General features: G+C 38.3%; 2 protein-coding genes across 2 annotated transcripts in view; one reads left to right on the forward strand and one right to left on the reverse strand.

Moving 5' to 3' along the window:
• Window positions 1-13,755, forward strand: part of mtmr11 (myotubularin related protein 11) — a 52,770-nt gene extending 39,015 nt beyond the window's left edge. The window contains exons 13-17 of the mRNA XM_079837352.1: window positions 2,129-2,301; window positions 5,672-5,842; window positions 6,719-6,934; window positions 8,185-8,484; window positions 10,483-13,755. Coding sequence (XP_079693478.1) covers window positions 2,129-2,301; window positions 5,672-5,842; window positions 6,719-6,934; window positions 8,185-8,484; window positions 10,483-10,902 — 1,280 coding nt within the window. The 3' untranslated portion in view covers window positions 10,903-13,755. The remainder of the gene's footprint in view (window positions 1-2,128; window positions 2,302-5,671; window positions 5,843-6,718; window positions 6,935-8,184; window positions 8,485-10,482) is intronic.
• LOC307138781 (uncharacterized protein) lies at window positions 13,535-17,904 on the reverse strand. The gene is made up of 2 exons (XM_079837353.1): window positions 17,641-17,904; window positions 13,535-16,437 (listed from the first exon to the last, which is right to left on the reverse strand). Exons 1-2 carry the CDS (start codon window positions 17,721-17,723, stop codon window positions 16,077-16,079), a joined length of 444 nt encoding a protein of 147 aa, XP_079693479.1. The 5' UTR covers window positions 17,724-17,904; the 3' UTR covers window positions 13,535-16,076.
• Between the last annotated feature and the right edge of the window lie 1,638 nt (window positions 17,905-19,542).

A 19,542-nucleotide genomic window follows, 5' to 3' on the forward strand; every position in this document is an offset into this window, starting at 1 on the left:
TAACTTGTGTTTATATGTTCTTAAAAATTGTTTGTTTTTATTTCTATTATTTTGTGCTCTCTTACATTTTGCGCTCATATTTTATTTTTTGTACGCGTGTGCTGTTTTTCTCTTCGCTCTTCTTTCCACGTTCTGCGCTTGCTTTTCCAAATATTGCAGTTAGCGTTTCATGTAAATTAAGGCGAGCTTAAGCGCCACCATTGGTCCACTAGTTCTAGATTGACAGCTCCTTTAACCAATCAATCGAAGAGGGAAGCTGTTGTTTTTAAATTTCTGATACATGCTTATTTATTTTTTAAATAAGATACTTTAGGATGTGTTCACACTGCAGGGCTTAATGCTCAATTCCGATTTTTTGAAAAAATGCGATTTTTTTGCAAGGCCGTTCACATTTCCAATTAAATGCGACCTTTTGTGATCTCCTGTGTGAACGTGAAATGACCCAGAAGTGACCCGCATGCGCAGAAGAGTACTCAACGGTCAACGACGTCACTTGTTGTTTACGGAAGTAGCCAAATATGGGTGTCAGCATTGGAGTTCGTTTAGCTTTATTAAAGTTATTTTCGCAACGGAGCCAGCACCATTACAACCTTCTCATGTTAAGAAGAAAATTAAAAAAGAGGAGGAGAGCAAGGTTTTTGGCCATGGCGTTTTGTGGAGCAGTGGTAGCAACGTCGGTACAGAGAAATGTGTGTGTGCGGAGTCGCAGCCAGGAGTGGTGGGATACTGATGTGAGTGGCTTTACTGATACCGAATTCGTCAGTAACTTCAGAATGACCAGATCCACCTTCAATTATGTTTGCGAGTGCCTTCAGCTAACTTTGTCACGGGAAGAGACACGTCTGCGGCGGCCCATAACAGTGCAGAAACGCGTTGGAGTTGGAGTGTATTGGCTAGCAACAGGTGCGTACTTCTTCTTTTATTGGCGGTTAGCAACTATTTCTTGTGCATTACCGCCACCACTGGACTGGAGTAAGGAACGGGAGTTACAATTATGACGTTTGTCGCGTATCAACGACGTGCGGGTCGGATACATGTGACCTGGCAGTTCAGACTGAAGACGCATTTCAAAAGATCGGATATGTATCGGATTTGGACCACATACCCAAGTGGCCTGGGTCGCATTTGAAAAGATCGGATCTGTGTCGTTCAGACTGTCATGAAAAGATCAGATACAGGTCGCATAAGGGCAAAAAAATCGGAATTGGGTCGTTTCAGCCTGCAGTGTGAACGCAGCCTTAGACGGGAATGTAATCCCATAAGGCCATGTCCATTTATTTTGCATATGCTTAATTATTTAAATGAGGACTATTGTGACGTAACACTAAAGAAAGGTAAAAATTTTAAAAAGTATAATGTGTCCTTTTTATAATACTTTAATGCAGCAAGTATGTATTAAATTGATCATAAGTGACAATAAAGACCTTTCTAATGTTACAAAGAAATTCTACTTCAATAATATGATGAATGAAAATGTGTAAACTAAGTGTAATTTTACCTTTCACCAGTTATTTAAATTTGAGTATTCTAGCAAAAGTCTTGGCCTTTTTTTCATAATGCACTCAATTGCAATTTTTTTCAAAGCCAATGTTGATGCTACTTGAAATCTGATCCTTAACTGCATTTCTCAAAATCTTTATATATCATATCGCAAACTAAGTAAGATTGCAGTTTGTAACAATAGGATTTCATCTCTTTTTAACGACTCTTAGCAGAAGTTAAAACATACCACACAGTTGTGATTTATTCTTTTTCCTAACCCATAAACCAACCAACAGCGACATCTGGCAGTGCCCTTCAATTCTTTAAATTCCCATTTCATTTTACAGTCCTCTAAAACGTTTGTTTTTCTCCACGTGACCCGCAGCTGCCCTCCAATACACATCAATATTCGGTGTGTCTTGACAACCAGTGAATAACTTCAGGAACGAGTTTCTCAGATGAGGCTGACACACCCATCTATCACTGTAAAAGCCTGTTCACCACATGTGTGCTGAGCAGAGACACTGAGAGACACCACGAGAGGGCGATGAAACACCCTCATCCACTCTTCAAACTTAAGGTGTAAAGCTGGAGTGTATTGCGAATAATCAGATGAAGCATTGGTTTTTGCTCTGTGTTTCCTCAGAGCCGGAGGATCGAGACATGAACTGTGTGGTCTGCAGTCTGGTGCAGGTGATGTGTGACCCTCACTGCAGGACTGTGGCTGGATTCCAGGGCCTGGTTCAGAAAGAATGGATCACGTCCGGACACAAATTCCTCAGCCGGATCAACTACCACCGTGAAAGTGATAAAGAGGAGGTAAAAGAAAGAGAGGCATAAAACAGGTTCTGTTCTAAAGCCTAGGGATCTGCCCACATACATTCAGACTTTTCTTATAACAGTGCGAGATAATGTAGACCAGGGGTTTTCAAACTGGGGTCCTCTAGAAGGTTCTAAGGGGTCCCCAGAAAAATTCTGAGAATAAAAAGACAAAGAAAAAATGGATAAAGTCTCATTTCTAAATGTTTCTCTATTTTCTTGCCGTATACATATTTCCCAGAATTGTATATGTTTGCTTTGTATCTTTAGGGAGTTTTTCTCACTATAGTCCCCTTTATCTTGCTCACTGGGAATGTAAGGCAGTTTTCTTAACGCAGTACATAAGCTGCTTGCATACATTTATTGTGAAAGTTGCTTACATAATACATTTTTAATTTAAAATTATCTTCTTCAGGTTTATGCATCCAACATTATAATTATAGCTCATTTAAGTTTGGAAACAATATGTTGTATTTATAATGTCATTCTTACTATTTATCTAACTATGTTTTTTTCATATATAAAATAGATAGGAAGGGGGTCCCTCGTAAAAGGTTCATCATATTTGGGGGTCATTGGCATCATAAAGTTTGAAAACCCCTGATGTAGACAACCGTTAAAAAATTTGGGGACCGTAAGATTTTTAAATTGTTTATGAAAGATGTCTTTTGTGTTCACTAAGGCTGCATTTATTTGACTAAAAATACAGTAAAAACAGTAATATTGTCAAATATTTAAAATGTATAGTCAAAATAACTGTTTTCTATTTTAATAATTATATTTTAAAATGTTATTTATTCCTGTGATGCAAAGCTGAATTTTCGGCATCATTACTGCAGTCTTCAGTGTCACATGATCCTTCAGAAATCATTCTAATATGATGATTTGATGCTCAAGAAACATCTATTATTATTATTATTATCATCAATGTTGAAAACAATTGTGCTGCTTAATATTTTTGTGGAAACCGTGATAGATTTTTTCAGGATTCGTTGAAGAATGGAACATTCAAAAGAACAGCATTTAGGTAGGAAGACAGAAAGGCGGATCACTAGGTTTTGGACATAGCCAGAAGATTTATTGTTTTCAGCAAAACTGTATATTGTTATCTTCCTTTCCATCAATGTTCTGGCCCAAATTAAACCTCATAACAATGAAACGATTCATGTTCACTGTTAAATAAACTGATGAAACTAGTTGCAAAGTTAAGGATAGTGTACTAGCACAAAAATACACTGCACACCTAAATATGAGTGAAAGTGTATTTTAAATTCTCTGTTGATTAAAATAAACATTTTAAAACTATATTTCCCCTGACATTTTTCATTAACATTACCAATAAACAGTACATTTGTTACAGTATTTATTGATCTTTGTTAACACGAGTTAATAAAAATATAAATGTTTAATGTTTATTCATATTAGCTCATATCCAATGATTAATATTAACAGATATTTGATTTTAAAGTGTATTACTAACTAAATTATGAATTTACAATAAGATTAATAAATGCTTTAGGCCCCGATCACTCAGAACGCGTTTTCGAACCTAAAGCAGGCGAGGCGCACCGCACCGCACCGCCTTTTATTGGTCAACGTTTTTTTCATTTAGAAAAGAGCAGTGCGCTGCAGGTTTTTTTCATGTTGCTAGGAAACCCCTGAATCAGCTAGTCCAGTCAGTCTCATCAAGGTAACGGATGCCACAACGGAAGGTCCACCTCTCCATTCATTCGATTGGACAATAGAAAAAAAACGCGATGACGTTGGACGCTTTTCCGCTCAGAGTTGCGCTGCGTCCCAATTCGCATACTATCCGTACGAAATAGTATTTGAAAAAAGAATTCGTATGTCCCAAATCATAGTATGTTGAAAAGAGTATTCCAAAGATTCCCGTATGGTCTACTATTTCCGGTCAGAATTCGAAGTGCAGATCGATGCGCACTCTAACGGCTGATATTGCCCACAACCCATTGCGAGATGGACGAGGATTCGATTAGAACTACAAACGTGGATAAAAAGTGTTAAAAAACTACAAACATGATGGTTACGCAGTAGAGAGGATTAGATAAAGGGGTTTGAGTGAGCAATTATCAGTATTTAACCTGACAAAAGATATTTATTCAATGTTAGCCTCATTATATTTCACCGGCAGCAGCATTGAGAACTTTTGTAATGATACGTTTGGCCATTAACTTTGCAAACACATGAGAGGAGTCTCTGCATTAAAGACCCACGAATGGCAGATCAACGTGCGATTACATTTCTCTCCGATACGGTAGGAAATTAAATTGAATGTGGAGGATTTGAACTGTGATGATGATTGACAGGGCAGTTTAAACGGTGACGGGACGCACGTAACTAAGCAACAGAGTCCGTTAAAGATGACGAAGCAGTATGTCCCAAAGCTTGCATACTCTTCTGCTACACACTCAAAAGTATGTACTTTTTATTCACAAAAAGAGTACATACTTTTAGGACGTAGTATAAGTAGGCGAATTGGGACGCAGCATTGATTTTTTTTCAACTTCAGGCGCTCAGAGCGTTCCTTCTAAAACACGAGGTGCAGCAGGCGGTTAAAACGTGCGCCGCCAGTGGCATAACGCTCTCTGCCAACAGAAATCTATTCAAAAGAGGCGCCTCTCGCTGCAAAAACGTGTTCTGTGTGGTCGGGGCCTTAGAAGTATTCCATTTGTTTTATTTAATTGTTAGTTCATGTTACTGTGTGTAGTTAACTAATGTTAAAGTCAACATGAGAATTCTTATTTTTTATGGAAAATTGCTGTTTTTATCATAAATTATTTATTTGTGAAGTGGAAAAATAATAGTTTTATAGTTATCTAATACCTACACACTTTGTGTCTTGTATGAATGACACGTTGTCAATGTATATGATGTGCTGAGGTGTGATCATGCGCGTCAAAGGGATAATCCAAGTAACTTCCCCCTCCCTGTCAGTGACATCTCTTCTGTGATGTCATGTTTTCTAGCGTGAGGGCGGGACAACCTGTCACTCACATGAGATCGATCAATAGCAAACCACAATAATCCAATCAATTCCCTGTGGATAAAATCAAACCCCGCCCTACATTTTTCCTTGTTCGTGAAGCTGTCACTCAGATAAACGTTGCGATAGGGAAGAAAAGATTCATGCCAACTTTAACAAATGGAACCTTATTGTAAAGTATTACTGTGAATTTTTTTTTTTTGTGCCCATCATGAGGTTGTGATGAGCACATATGATGACTAAATGGGCTGTTTTAGCTGAACTTTTTCTTATTTCTAAAAAATAAATGCTTATGATACTTCAATTTCTGTTTGAATTCAGTCCTGTTGTAAATGGGTTGTATAATGTATCTTTGCCCTCCGGCAGGCGCCTGTGTTCCTGCTGTTTCTCGACTGTGTATGGCAGCTGTGGGCGCAGTATCCCGCACGCTTCCAGCTTACCGAAGACTACCTGCTGGCGCTGCATGACAGCGTGCACCTTCCGCTCTTCAGCAGCTTCCTGGCCAACAGTCAGAGGGAGAGATGTCGCCGTACACAGGTACAGGCGCTGATAGTTTCACAACACGCGTCACAAAAGTTGCAAACTACATTAGAGCCATTTAATGCAGCAATAATTTTGTTTGTTATGCCTTGCATCACCCTTAAGGGGTTAATTTTACAATAAGGCTTCATAAATTTGTACATTATCTTCCTTTTTCATGGCTATTTATCAAATACATACACTACTGTTCAAAATTTTGTGGTCAGTAAGTATTTTTTTTGTTTTTTTATGAATGAAATTAATACTTTTATTCAGCAAGGACATATTAAATTAATCAAAAGTGACAGTAAAGAAATGTATAATATTGCAAAAGATTAAATACTGTTCTTTGAACTTTCTATTCATCAAAAAATCCTGAAAAAATTACCATTTCCTCAAAAATATGAAGCAGTACAACTGTTTTCAACATTGATGATAATAATAACAAATGTTTCTTGAGCAGCAAATCAGCATATTAGAATGATTTCTGAAGGATCATGTGACACTGAAGACTGGAGTAATGATGCTGAGAATTCAGCTTTGCATCACTATATTACATTTTAAAATATATTCAAATGTAATTGTAATATGTCACAATATTACAGTTTTTAATGCATTTGTTATCAAATAAATACAGCTCTGGTGAGCATAAGAGGCGACTTCTCAAAAAAAATCTCACCGACCCCAAACTTTTGAACAGTTGTGTAAATAAATGAACACAATATTTATCTGAGTTATTATTTTATAATTTGACTGATAGAAAGAAAACATGGAGTGATGCAAAGACTAATCTACTTCTAAATTATTGCTACAGTAAAGCCTAACTATTCTCTGTTTATTAGATAATCTTTTGATCATTAAGTATTGCATATTTCTATTGCATTTTCCCTGCAGCATCTTCCCCAGAGCTACACCCCAGTAAACGGCCTGAGGGAATTGCCCATGGGCGCCCCGGAGGAGCCGGTAGACCCACCTTTCCCCCCGGTGTGGGACTGGGCCCTGCAGTACAGCAGCCAGAGACGAGCCCGCTTCACCCAACCAGTGTTGCAGCCCGCCTGTCCTCCACCCGTCCTCAACGGAAACCTCAACACCAACCTGGACCGCAGCTGGGTAAGATTTATCAGACGTTAACAGTGACATTTCAGCAATTATATATTGCTCCTGTATAGGAATAGGGATGTTGTTGCGCAGTGGTTAAAGGTCTGGCCTGTTAACCTAAAGGTTGTAGGTTTGAATCCTTCTAGAGGCAATCTAAGATCTATCACCATTGTTCTCTTGATCAAGGAAGTTAAAGGGATAGTTCACCCCAAAATGGAAACGTTGTCGTCATTTAAACTAATACGTTGTCTGTTTTCCATACAGAAAAGTCAATGATTATTTATGCCGCCAATCTTCAAAAAGCTTATATTCCAAGTCTTGAAGAAAATCATATGAGAGCTGTGTGTGAGGAACAGACTGGTTTAGTTCTCAAATCTCATTTGCATTTTTTTAAACAACTGAAATTTGAGTGCCATGTTGGAAGTGCAATACCATATTATTATTTTTTTTTAATTAATGCTTTTATTCTGCAATTGATAAATTAATCAGATGTGACAGTGAATACATTTATAATGTTACAAAAAAATTATATTTAAAATAAATAATTGATAATAATAATGTTTCTTGAGCAGCAAATCATCATATTAGAATGATTTCTGAAGGATCATGTGACAGTGAAGACTGGAGTAATGATGCTGAAAATTCAGCTTTGATCACAGGAATAAATTACATTTAAAAAAATATTAAAATTGAAATAATATTTCACACTAAATGCTGCCTTGGCGAGCATAAGAGACTGTAGTGTACAAATCACCATCCACTGTGTTTTACAGAAGGCAAATAAATAATAAAACAGAGACAGAATGACATGATCACTGTAGAAAATTAAATGTGACTTGACATGAACGTGAGAAAACAATGACAGACTTTTAATAGTTATATAGTTAATAGTTTTCCAGAGGGATTGTCGCTGTAATAAGTACACTGTACAAGCATCAGATATGATTTCTGTCTTACTCCTTCCTTTATATAGAGGAACAATATTGAATAGGGAATCGACAGTACAGGACAGAGAAATTAATTATCACATAATAGGCATTGCTTGTGTCAAGTTAACGATCATTGATTCATGTTTTCTGGGCCGCCCTAGATGGCTGGAAATCAAAAGGGAGGTTCTTTAAAAAGGAGGCCAACTAATAAACCTGTGCCAAAATGAGGTCATTTTCTAATTTGGATGTCAACTGAGTGTACCGCTTCATTAGCCTGTTAAAGAGAGTGATAATGCTGTTGATTCCCCCCCTCTCTCTCTCCTTCTCTCTCAGCACAACGATGGCCTGCCAGGTTCTGTGTTCCTGCTGTCCCGTAGCATATTCTCCCATCCCTCCAACCTGCTCCCCTGGAGGAGTGGCAACTCCGGCTCTTACTGGAAGAGCCACCGCAGAGCTCCTTCCTCTGAGAGTCTGTCTGGGCTCGAACGTCTCATCAGAGCCTGTTCGCTCTCTGAACCTTCGGAGAGCAGCACAACCCTCCACGATCCATACGAGCCCCTGCTGCCCCTGCTCTTAGGGCCCTGTGTCAGAGTATGGAGGGGCTGCTATTTACGGGGTGCGCTACATGCTCAGGTACACTGCTATGGTGTTCATTTTTTGGATGTGACCAGACAAATGTATTTGTAAGGTTGTGAATTTAATTTAAAACAATTTGCAAAGCTGTGTTTTCATCTCCTCTTTCCAAGGGAAGAAAATCATCACTTTCTGAGGGGAATTAGTTGTATCTACTTGGGAAACTTGGGAAGCCATTGTGGCTTTTTTATTTGATTTTAACAAACAACAAATTATTTACAGTTTTTAGATTCAGACAGAACACTTTGAACTTAGCTAGCAATCACCTGGATGTGCATTATATCTAGAGCGACATCATGTCAGACACTTCTTGGAGGTGATAGTAGCCGATTTTAAATTTATATAAATTAAATATGTGGATGACAGGCAGGCAGATGGACGGACGGATATATAGATAGACAGAAAGCTGAACAGACGGATATATAGATGGATGGATGGATAGACAGATGGATGGATAGACGGAAAGATGGATGGAAGGATCGATAGATAGATAGATGGATGGATGGATGGATGGATGGATGGATGGATGGATGGATGGATGGATGGATGGATGGATGGATGGATGGATGGATGGATGGATGGATGGATAGATAGATAGATAGATAGATAGATAGATAGATAGATAGATAGATAGATAGATAGATAGATAGATAGATAGATAGATAGATAGATAGATAGATAGATAGATAGATAGATAGATAGATAGATAGATAGATAGATAGATAGATAGATAGACGGATGGATAGACGGATGGATAGAAAGACAGATTGATGGATAGTCGGAAAGATAGATAGATGGATGGATGGATGGACGGGTGGATGGATGGATGGATGGACGGATGGATGGATAGACGGATGGATAGACGGATGGATGAATGGATGGATGGATGGATAGACAGACAGACAGACAGATAGACGGATGGATGGATGGATGGTTGGATGGATAAATGGATTGATGGATAGAAGGACAGATGGATGGATGATAGAAGGACATATAGATGGATGGATGGATGGATGGATGGATGGATGGGACGGACGGACGGACAGAGATGGATAGACAGATGGATAGATTGATAGATGGATGGATGGATGGATAGACGGAAAGATAGAAAAATGGATGGATGGATGGATCGATGGATAGAAGGACAGATGGATGGATGGATGGATGGATGGGACGGACAGAGATGGATAGACGGATATATAGACGAATGGATGGATAGATAGATAGATAGATAGATAGATAGATAGATAGATAGATAGATAGATAGATAGATAGATAGATAGATAGATAGATAGATAGATAGATAGATAGATAGATAGATAGATAGATAGATAGATAGATAGATAGATAGATAGACAGATAGACAGATTGATGGATTGTCAGAATGATAGATAGATGGTTGGTTGGATGGATGGATGGATGGATGGAAGAATGGATGGATGGATGGATATACAGACAGATAGATAGATAGATAGATAGATAGATGGATGGATGGATGGATAGACAGACAGATAGACGGATGGATGGATAGACGGAAAGATGGATGGATGGTTGGATGGATGGATAAATGGATTGATGGATAGAAGGACAGATGGATGGATTGATGGATAGGAGGACATATAGATGGATGGATGGATGGGACAGACAGAGATGGATAGACGGATATATAGATTGATAGACGGAAAGATGGATGGATGGATGGATGGATGGATGGATGGATGGATGGATGGATGGATGGATGGATGGATGGATGGATGGATGGATGGATAGATAGATAGATAGATAGATAGATAGATAGATAGATAGATAGATAGATAGATAGATAGATAGATAGATAGATAGATAGATAGATAGATAGATAGATAGATAGATAGATAGATAGATAGATAGATAGATAGATAGATAGATAGATAGATAGTTGCAGATGCTCATGTTGTTAATGGCTTGTGATTGAGTGAGTTTTTATAACATCAGTCTCTCTCCACTCTTCTCCTGTAGGCTTTCTCTCACCCCATGTCTTCCTGCAGTCAGCATCCTTTAGAGCAGCTTTCCTGGGAAGTGCAGCAGCTCCGAGAGAAACTGGCTCAGGCTTCTAACAGACGCCCGGAAAACCAGACTAAACGTCAGGAGCCACGCCGACTGGAGTCCAACCTCAACCAGAATGCCAACAATGGGACCTTCCTCTTCTCCTCTTCCTCTAGAACGTCTCAACAACAGCCGTCACCCAGCCGAGGTGCGGGCCTCTCCTCCGCCCCACCCAGAGCCCAGCGGACGGCATCCGATCCGCCCAGGCCTGCACAGAGGAATAACGGCAAGCACACGTTTCTATTCGGCCACCAACAAGAGCCGCAATCAGGTCTGCGTTACATTCCCTCCCCTAGTGCCAAACTTCCCAAACGCCCAGGAAACACACACTGATCTGGAGGAAGCGAGGAAACGGCACCCTCTGGTGTTTGTGTTACTAAAGCGATATATTACGGTACAAACAGAAACTGCACTAGAAATCTACACCACCATTCAAAAGTTTGGGTCAGGAAGAGTTTGGGTCAAGTCTCTTGTGCTCACCAAGGCTGCATTTATATGATCAAAAATACAGTAATATTGTGAAATATTATTACAATTCAAAATAACTTTTCTATTCCTATGATAACTCCAGTCTTCAGTGTCACATGATCCTTCAGAAATCATTCTAATTTGCTGCACAAGAAACATTAATGATTATTATCAATATTGAAAACAGTGCTGCTTAATATTTTTGTAGGAACTTATGCCTTTTTCAGGATTCTTTGATGAATAGAAAGTACAAAAGAACAGCATTTATTTGAAATAGGGAAATTTTGTAGCATCATAAATGTCTTTACTGTTGCTTTTGATCAATTAATGCATCCTTGATGAATTAAAGTATTAATTTCTTTTTTCTATTCTTTTTTTTACATCACTTACCCCAAACTTTTGAATGGTACTGTATGTGCTTTTGAAAAATGACACTTTTTGTATGAGCAGCTATGTAGGATTTAGTAAAAAAAAAAAACAGCCTAGCAAAAAAACATCGACAATTTATGATGTGAAATTCTTCCTCTGCTGTGTTTAAAAAAACATTTAAAGCTGCACTATGTAAGTTTTCCGTCCACTAGAGGTCGCCTGTTCAAAACAAAGGCGTAGTTTGATGACGCCACGTTTGAGTGCAGAATCTTGGGACATGTGGTCTTCACCTCACAACCGGTGGAAAATAATCGGTATAGGACTCGGGCAGAAATCATTTTTCATGGATGCATTTATTAACGTTACTGTAGTATAAAGCAGAGCAGGACCGAGTGTTGTGGAGCTGAGGAACCGCTGGAGCAATTGTTTATGAGAAGAGTGGCGGGACTTTTATTATGACACAGTCACCGGCGCCACTTCCGCTTTTCCGGTCATGAGTATGAGGTAACGCCGCTCTGTTTATCATATTAGACATATTTGAGTGTGTTGAAAATTATGTTATTACGTTACTCTGTGCGTTCGCTCGGCGGCTGCTGTGACACTTGTTCACACTGCAGTGAGAGTAAAGCGTTTCCGGAAAAAAAAACCAGAGGGTAACGCAGATATGACGCAATCAACAGGCGACTCCCTCACACGTCCCGGTTCCTTGGTTAAAATAGCAATTTCTCATGATTTACAAATAGTTGGAAACATTTGGGAAATTGTAAGTACTCAACCGAACAAAATACATAACACTGGCCTAGTGGTTTTTGGATATTTTACATAGTACACCTTTAACTAAATGAAGTGTTGGCCAGTGTTTTAAGAGCCTTTCATTTACTCACATTGTTCCAACCATATAATGACAGATTTGTCTCTCTTTTATTGCATGAACTATTCCTTTAGGTAAAACTAAAGAAAAGAAAAGTAGATTGTGATAGTAAATATGTCTGCATGTTGTGTGTGAGGTTCATGCCAAAATATTGATCTGATAACTGTGTGGGTCAAGAAACGTGAAAGTTCTAGCTTTAAGTAGTTTATGTAGCAGTAGTTCACGGTACGGTAGGCTAGTAAAATAGTGATTTGTGTTTCCTCAACCAAAAAAAAAGCGGGAAAATGGCTGCTATCACGCTAATAATATAACAAGGGAGGTCTGGCGGTTCCCTGAACGGCCACAAGATGGACACAAAATAATCGTCAGCCTCAGTGTTGAATGCAAATTAAGCATTTGAACGGAAACAAAATGCTGTATCGCCTCAATATTCACAAGCAAGGCACAATGCTGTCCAGTGTGTTGTGCACTTTTGTATTTTATGAAGTATTAATGCAAAACAGGAAGGAAATGGAGACTAGATGCAACATTGTTGACATTTCGAACATTATTTATATGCTGACTCCTAAGTGTTACTTGTGTTTTTATAATCATTTGGTCATGAGAGTCAACTCAATTCGTGTATAAAGAATTGGGGGGAAAAAAAGGTGTGGTCACATGCTCATGTTGAATGACATTTTATATCCTAATTTTTATATTTGAAACTTCTGCACAGCACACACTCTCTGTTCTGAATTCCTCTGGACTTGGTTTTTCATTTCCTGTGGTTTATTTGCTTGATGTTCTACAAATGACAGTGTTCGGAACTGCTCATCATTCTCTTACAAGAATAGCTCACCCGAAAATGAAATCCCAATGCTGTTGTTTTTGCTTATTTTGTGTTGTAAGGTAAAAATAACAGCGTTTTGGTACAACATGAATGTGACCGTTTTCATTTTTAGGAGAACTTTTCCTTTGAGGTTTGACGGAGAGAACTCGCGCACCTCTGTGATGTGGGTTACGAGACAGATCCGTCTTTGTGAGACTGGAGAAGTGTTGCGCCACTGTGACAACAGTGACGTTCTAAAATTGAGAGAGTAGCTCCAGAGGTTTGTGTCCTACTTTTATTTCCCCTGCGGGGAAAAGGTGCTGGTAACATTAACATACGGCACCGTGTTCAGATTTCACCCGATTGTTTCTCTCGCAGCATCCGTGATTTTTCTGAGTTTCAGCAGAAGTGGACTTGAAATATATTGCATCAACATATTTCACAAGACTGAAATTGAGCAAAAGTTTATTTGCTAGCACAAGAATTGCTTGCATTTAATGAAATGACCCAATGCTTGTGCCTTGAAACTGATTTCAGTTGTTTTGTACTTTTCATCCTTGCATCTGCCACAGGGACGAATCATTACATATTGTCATTTTTTTCATTCCTTATTCTTTTATAACAACCTTTATTGGCACATTTTAGATAAATAAATGCATCTTATAGTCCTAACACTTTTTGTGTTTTTTTCTTAATAATGGTTATTCTGGCGTATTAAAAATATATGACAAATGGGTTCTGACATAGCTACTCAGATCTTATCAAAATATAGATATTTACAACATGAGCACTTTGCAAGAAGCATTACAACATTTAAAATTCATGAATTGCGAAATGACTTAAATAATTGTTAACATCAATGCCACTCGTTACAAAAAATACTTGTATAGGCCTACAGATACACACTAGAGCTGCACGATTAATCGTTAAAAGATTGCAATCTTGATTCGAACACTTTTAAAGTCTATTAAAGGCACAATATGTCGTTTTTCACCGCTAGAGGTTGCCTATTCAAAACACAGGAGTAGCTTGATGACGCCGAGATTGAGCATAGATTCATGGGAGTCTTCACCTCACACACAGCTAGTGGAAAACAATCAGGATGGGATTTGGGCAGAAATCATGTTCATGGGTGAGATTATTAACATTAATGTAGTATAAAGCATAGCATGGCCGAGTGTTGTGGGAGCACAACGAGGCAGCTGGAGCGATTGCTAATGAGAGACTAGCGTAACACATGACTGGAGAGCAGCAGAACTTTTATTATGCCACAGTCGCCGCTTCCACTTCTTCCGGTCAAGCGTATGTTGACTAACAAAGCGCTGTTTTATCATATTAGATACATTTGAGTGTGTTGCAAAGTATGTAGGCTACTAACGTAACTCTGTGCGTTTGCTCAGGCTATGAGACACTTGATGCACACTGTAGTAAGCTCGATATTATGGTAAAACATGGTAATCGCAGTAAATCAAGAAAACAAGATTCAAATAAGACTAAACGTGTTAAGCTATACCACATGAAAACATACTATAGTATATTATAGTAAAATTACTCTAGTAAATACTATAGTGTTTTTGAACCTTAAATAGACAGTAAATTAACAAAGTGTAGTAAATACTATAATATACTACAATTTACTGTAGTATCTTTACTATGGTTCAAAAACACTATAGTATAGAGTAATTTTACTATAATATACTATAGTATTTTTTCATGTAGGATATAACAATTATTCGATGTATCCAAACAGTTAAAACATATAATATATTAAAGCGTCTCTGGTGTTTCCATGGTTTCTATAAAACCGGAAATCGAGGGTAATGCAGGAAGATATCTTTGATAGGCGAGGCACGGACATGGTCTTATTTCTCTGGATTTAAACATTCTTAGAAACATTTGGGATAATGTAAGTACACAAGTCAACAAAATATAAAACATTGTTCTAGTGGTTTTTGGATATTTTCATCCAAAAATCTTACATATTGTGCCTTTAAACCTTTGATAAAATGATACCGGGACATTGGTGTTCGCTGAGAGAGCAGATATCATATACAGTAGTAAACAATCTTTTCAACATATCATTATTTCACAGAATCTGTGTGTATCAAATACTCAAATAATTACAGAAGTTCTGAGATAAAAGGTATTTCGTTTATATTTTGAATATAATATTTCTGATGTTTACGGTAGAAATTAAAATGGCGCTCGACACGTCGAATAGCGATTGTATCGATTACATTGTTACGCCATTAGGTGGCGACAAGTGACTGCTAAAATGTATTTGTCATTTAATCATTTATTCAAGAAATTCGTTTAAAAACCCTGATTCATCCGGTAACGAAACAAGTTAACGAAACAAGTGAAATATTTATAAGGGACCGATTTGAAACAATTCATTCTTATTAAAAACGAAATGAATTAACATTTGTCAGCACCTCATGTGTCACATCACATGTTATTTTGTTCTGTTCAGAATCGTGGGAGACTCGTGATCTATTTGAAACACACACACAAAAATCGTGCAGCTCTAATACACACTTAGGTAAGCTTCACTGTAAATCATCTGGCATTAAAAACAAAATACAACCTGAATCTACTATCTATGAACAGCCAGTAGTTTGTGTAATAACTTCCACCAGTAATGGAGTAAAACACTCTTACTTTTCCTCAATTATGACATTGGAGAGCATATGAAACCTATTAAACAATTCACTTACGACGCAGGTCTCACTTAACAATGTATTCTCATGTTACAGATAATAGATTCAGAATATTGAACCATGAAGCTCAGTCCCTTGAAAGCAGTAGATCTCAACCGGCACACGTCACACCATTAAAATGAGTTATTGTGTAGTTGTGTGTATAGTTAGAAAAGCAAGCTTATAAACATGAGAGGAGAAAATTCTGCCGATATCTTTTGTTGTTTGCATCTTTTGTGTTTCCACATGATGTCCGATGTAAAACCTGGGTCCTGTTGAGAGAACCACTGCATTAAGTGACACAATTGTTCCCACAGGCCTCGACTAGCTGCTGCTTTTGATTTTCGAAGGGCGAACAGTGGGCCATGCCTCCTTGGCAGCTGTGGGCTGAAACGAAGCCCCCCAGGTGACGGAGGGTTTTGCACATTGGGCAGGGATATTCGGCCAGGCCTTCTATGTCCTCAAAAGCCAGGTTGACGATCTGATCGGAGCAGGGGTCGCAGTAGAGGTGGCCGCAGGAGAGACGCTTCAGCCTGGCCTCGTAGGTGATGCAGCACTGGCAGTGAGGAACATCAGAGCCCACAGACAGACTGCCGGTCAGAGAACTGCTCTCCATGCTGGCCGCCTGACTCGAGCCGAGCTTCGTGGACGACCTGCCGGACCAGGGGAAAGAGAAGTCACAGATGACATCTCTTTAGGATTTGAATTGTTTTTCTGTATTGTTGTAGCTCGACTGGAATAGCATTCTGCTAGCAATGCCAAGAAACTGCACATGCACATCAAAGTGAATGTGAAAGCTTTTTAAGTTGGCGTATATTTTATCATGTAAATGCCAGAGCAATAGCTTTTTCTTTCTCTTAAAGGTTTCAACATAAAATCAGACATTTCTCATCAAAAACTGTTGGGTCTAAAAGTCTAAGAACGCACTGAAAATATGGCATTCAAATTCCAATTTAAAATGTATTTCATTAAAACACATTTTTCTATTTCTAAATAACATTTTTTTTTTTATTAAAATTTTTAAATGAAATTGATTGGATTTTTCTCAGTAATTTAATTTCAAAATAAAATCAAATACACGGGGCCAAAAAGTCTAAGACCACAATTTAAAAAATGGAAAAATTATCTGGAATAAATGTATTTTTTAATTTAAGAAACATTCGTAAGTATTTCATTTTAAAATGTTCAATTTAGTTTTATGCTCAAATTATGCTGATATACATACATACATACACACACATATATATATATATATATATATATATATATATATATATATATATATATATATATATATATATATATATATATATATATATATATATATATATATATATATAATTTTAGGAGACACTTCTGAGACTGTCCTCTTTTAGGAGAAATATGACATGCTCACAATGGAAGGGAGTGTTGCGTAACCTGTAGTGTTGTGACCATGGCATGAATCTCACCTTTACCAAATCCTTCATCATTTCAGTGTTAAATTCAGCCTCGAATAACAGCTTAGACCAGCCTAAGACGGTTTGCCGGTCTAGTTTAAGCCAGTCTAACAGCCTGATCAAGCTAAAAGTGCCCCAAAACAGCCAGACCATAGACCATCAAAACATAATTAAGGTATCTTATTATTGTGTTGATTTAGCAGGGCATGTATGCCGTGCATTAGGTTTTGGTTCAACCATGCATCGTGCAATCTACACGCATTTTACAGCGACAGTGCACATCTTTGTAAAGATGATGTTCGGAGCAGGTATTGCCATAGCAACCCATTTATAGTCTGCCATTGTTCAGTCAGCCAACACGAATCCTGCCAATGCATACTAACACATTCACAAATAATGCGCACCGACATGACGTACCTGTGCGAAGAGGACGGAGAACCTTTAAAACAGTCCCAGCTCAATGTCGCAATGATCTTCCAACACATGTTCATTCCTCTCATGGTAAATGGCTGGAGTGATGATGTGACATCTGTGCAGCCGACTCATAGTTTTTAAACATGTTCACGCACGCGATCAGACACCCAGAGCGCCACGCGCGGCCGGTAAATAGGTCATTAAAACGCAGTTCACGACGCGATCGGTGGTTTATCGTTCTCGAGGTGGGAAACAGGTCGATAAATCAATAGGAGGCGATTGCTCTCGATGGTCAGCGCCAGTGGGATGCAGATAGAAACTGAGCGAGAGAAAGAAAGGGGGAAATCTGCTCATCACGCGCGCGACTCTCTGGTGAGCAGCGCTGCGCGAGCGTCTCTACAGGATTCTGTTTTCAGAAAGTTCAATACATGCAAATTAAGTCATAACTCGACCCCGGTGCGCTTAGAGATGTTTTATGGCAACGTTTTAACATTTGTTAATTAAAACTATGGATGCGTCTCAATCAGCCCCCTAGTTCAGTAGTGAGGGCACTAATCAGGGAGTCAGCCTATTGACTTATGTCCTGATCAGTGCCCTGACTATCATATTTTTATGTTACTAGGCTCAATGGTTGCTATTAAGTAGGCTATTCCAATTATTCATAGGCCTACTTTTTTTTTTTAGTTACAATTAATATTGGTGTGCATTAGTAACATTTTAAAGTGTCATAGTCTTTACAACAATTGTCTTATTTAATATTATAATGAACTGCACCGAAATATGCAAATAGGCCGCTGAACTGGAAAATTAACAATTTGAAGTTGATGTTTAAATTAACATGTTCATCCTCACTGTAGGTGCACCCTTTTAATAAAGTCTGTATTGTATTTTCTTTTACCTTATTTCGTTTGGTTTTAGTTTTACAACCTGGTCGTGTTTACATATGTTTTATGTGACTAGCTGCTACCAAATGATGGATGAATCTGCACCAATATACAGAGTTTGATTGGATTTTTGACGTCATGGTAAGAATTTTCACCTTTATTTGAAAGGTCGATTAACCTTTTTTTTTTACTATCATACGTATATAAATATACAGTGGGGAGAAAAAGGATTCGATGTTGCAGGTTTGCTCACTTACAAAGCATGTAGAAGTCTGTAATTTTTTTATCATATGTACTCTTCAACTGTGAGTGACGGAATCTAAAACAAAAATCCAGAAAATCACATTGTATGATTTTTAAGTAATTAGCATTTTATTGCATGGCATAAGTATTTGATACATCAGAAAAGCAGAGCTTAAAGGAACACGCCGACTTTCTGGGACTTTATCTTATTCATCATACCCCCCAGAGTTAGATAAGTCCATACATACCATTCTCATCTCCGTGCGTGCGATAACTCTGTCTGATGCACCCACCGCTAGCCTAGCTTAGCACAAAGACTGAAGGTAAACGGCTCCAGCTAGCCTACTGCTCATTAAGTGACAAAATAACACCAACATTTTCCTATTTACATGTTGTGATGTGTATAGTTACATCGTGTACTAAGACCGACGGAAAATGAAAAGTTGTGATTTTCTAGGCCGATATGGCTAGGAACTATACTCTCATTTCTGTAATGATCAAGGAACTTTGAGCCGTACCATGAGAGCAGCGGTGCAATGATATTATACAGCGCCTGAAAATAGGCTGACTTCCGTCAACATATCCAACGTGTAACAGACTTCATTGAGATAAATCTTATTGTTTCTGTGTACATTTTTGACTTCAATTTTGACGTCAGGCTATTGACGTCACATTTCTGTGTGTTTAAATCATAGACCGTAAAAAAATATGGACGACGCGACTTCATTGACTTCCGCTGGCCAAAGTTGAAGCTTTCATAGGCCCGCTCACGGCGCTG

The sequence above is a fragment of the Gobio gobio genome (assembly GCF_949357685.1).
Source record: "Gobio gobio genome assembly, chromosome: 15".
Lineage (NCBI taxonomy): Eukaryota > Metazoa > Chordata > Actinopteri > Cypriniformes > Gobionidae > Gobio > Gobio gobio.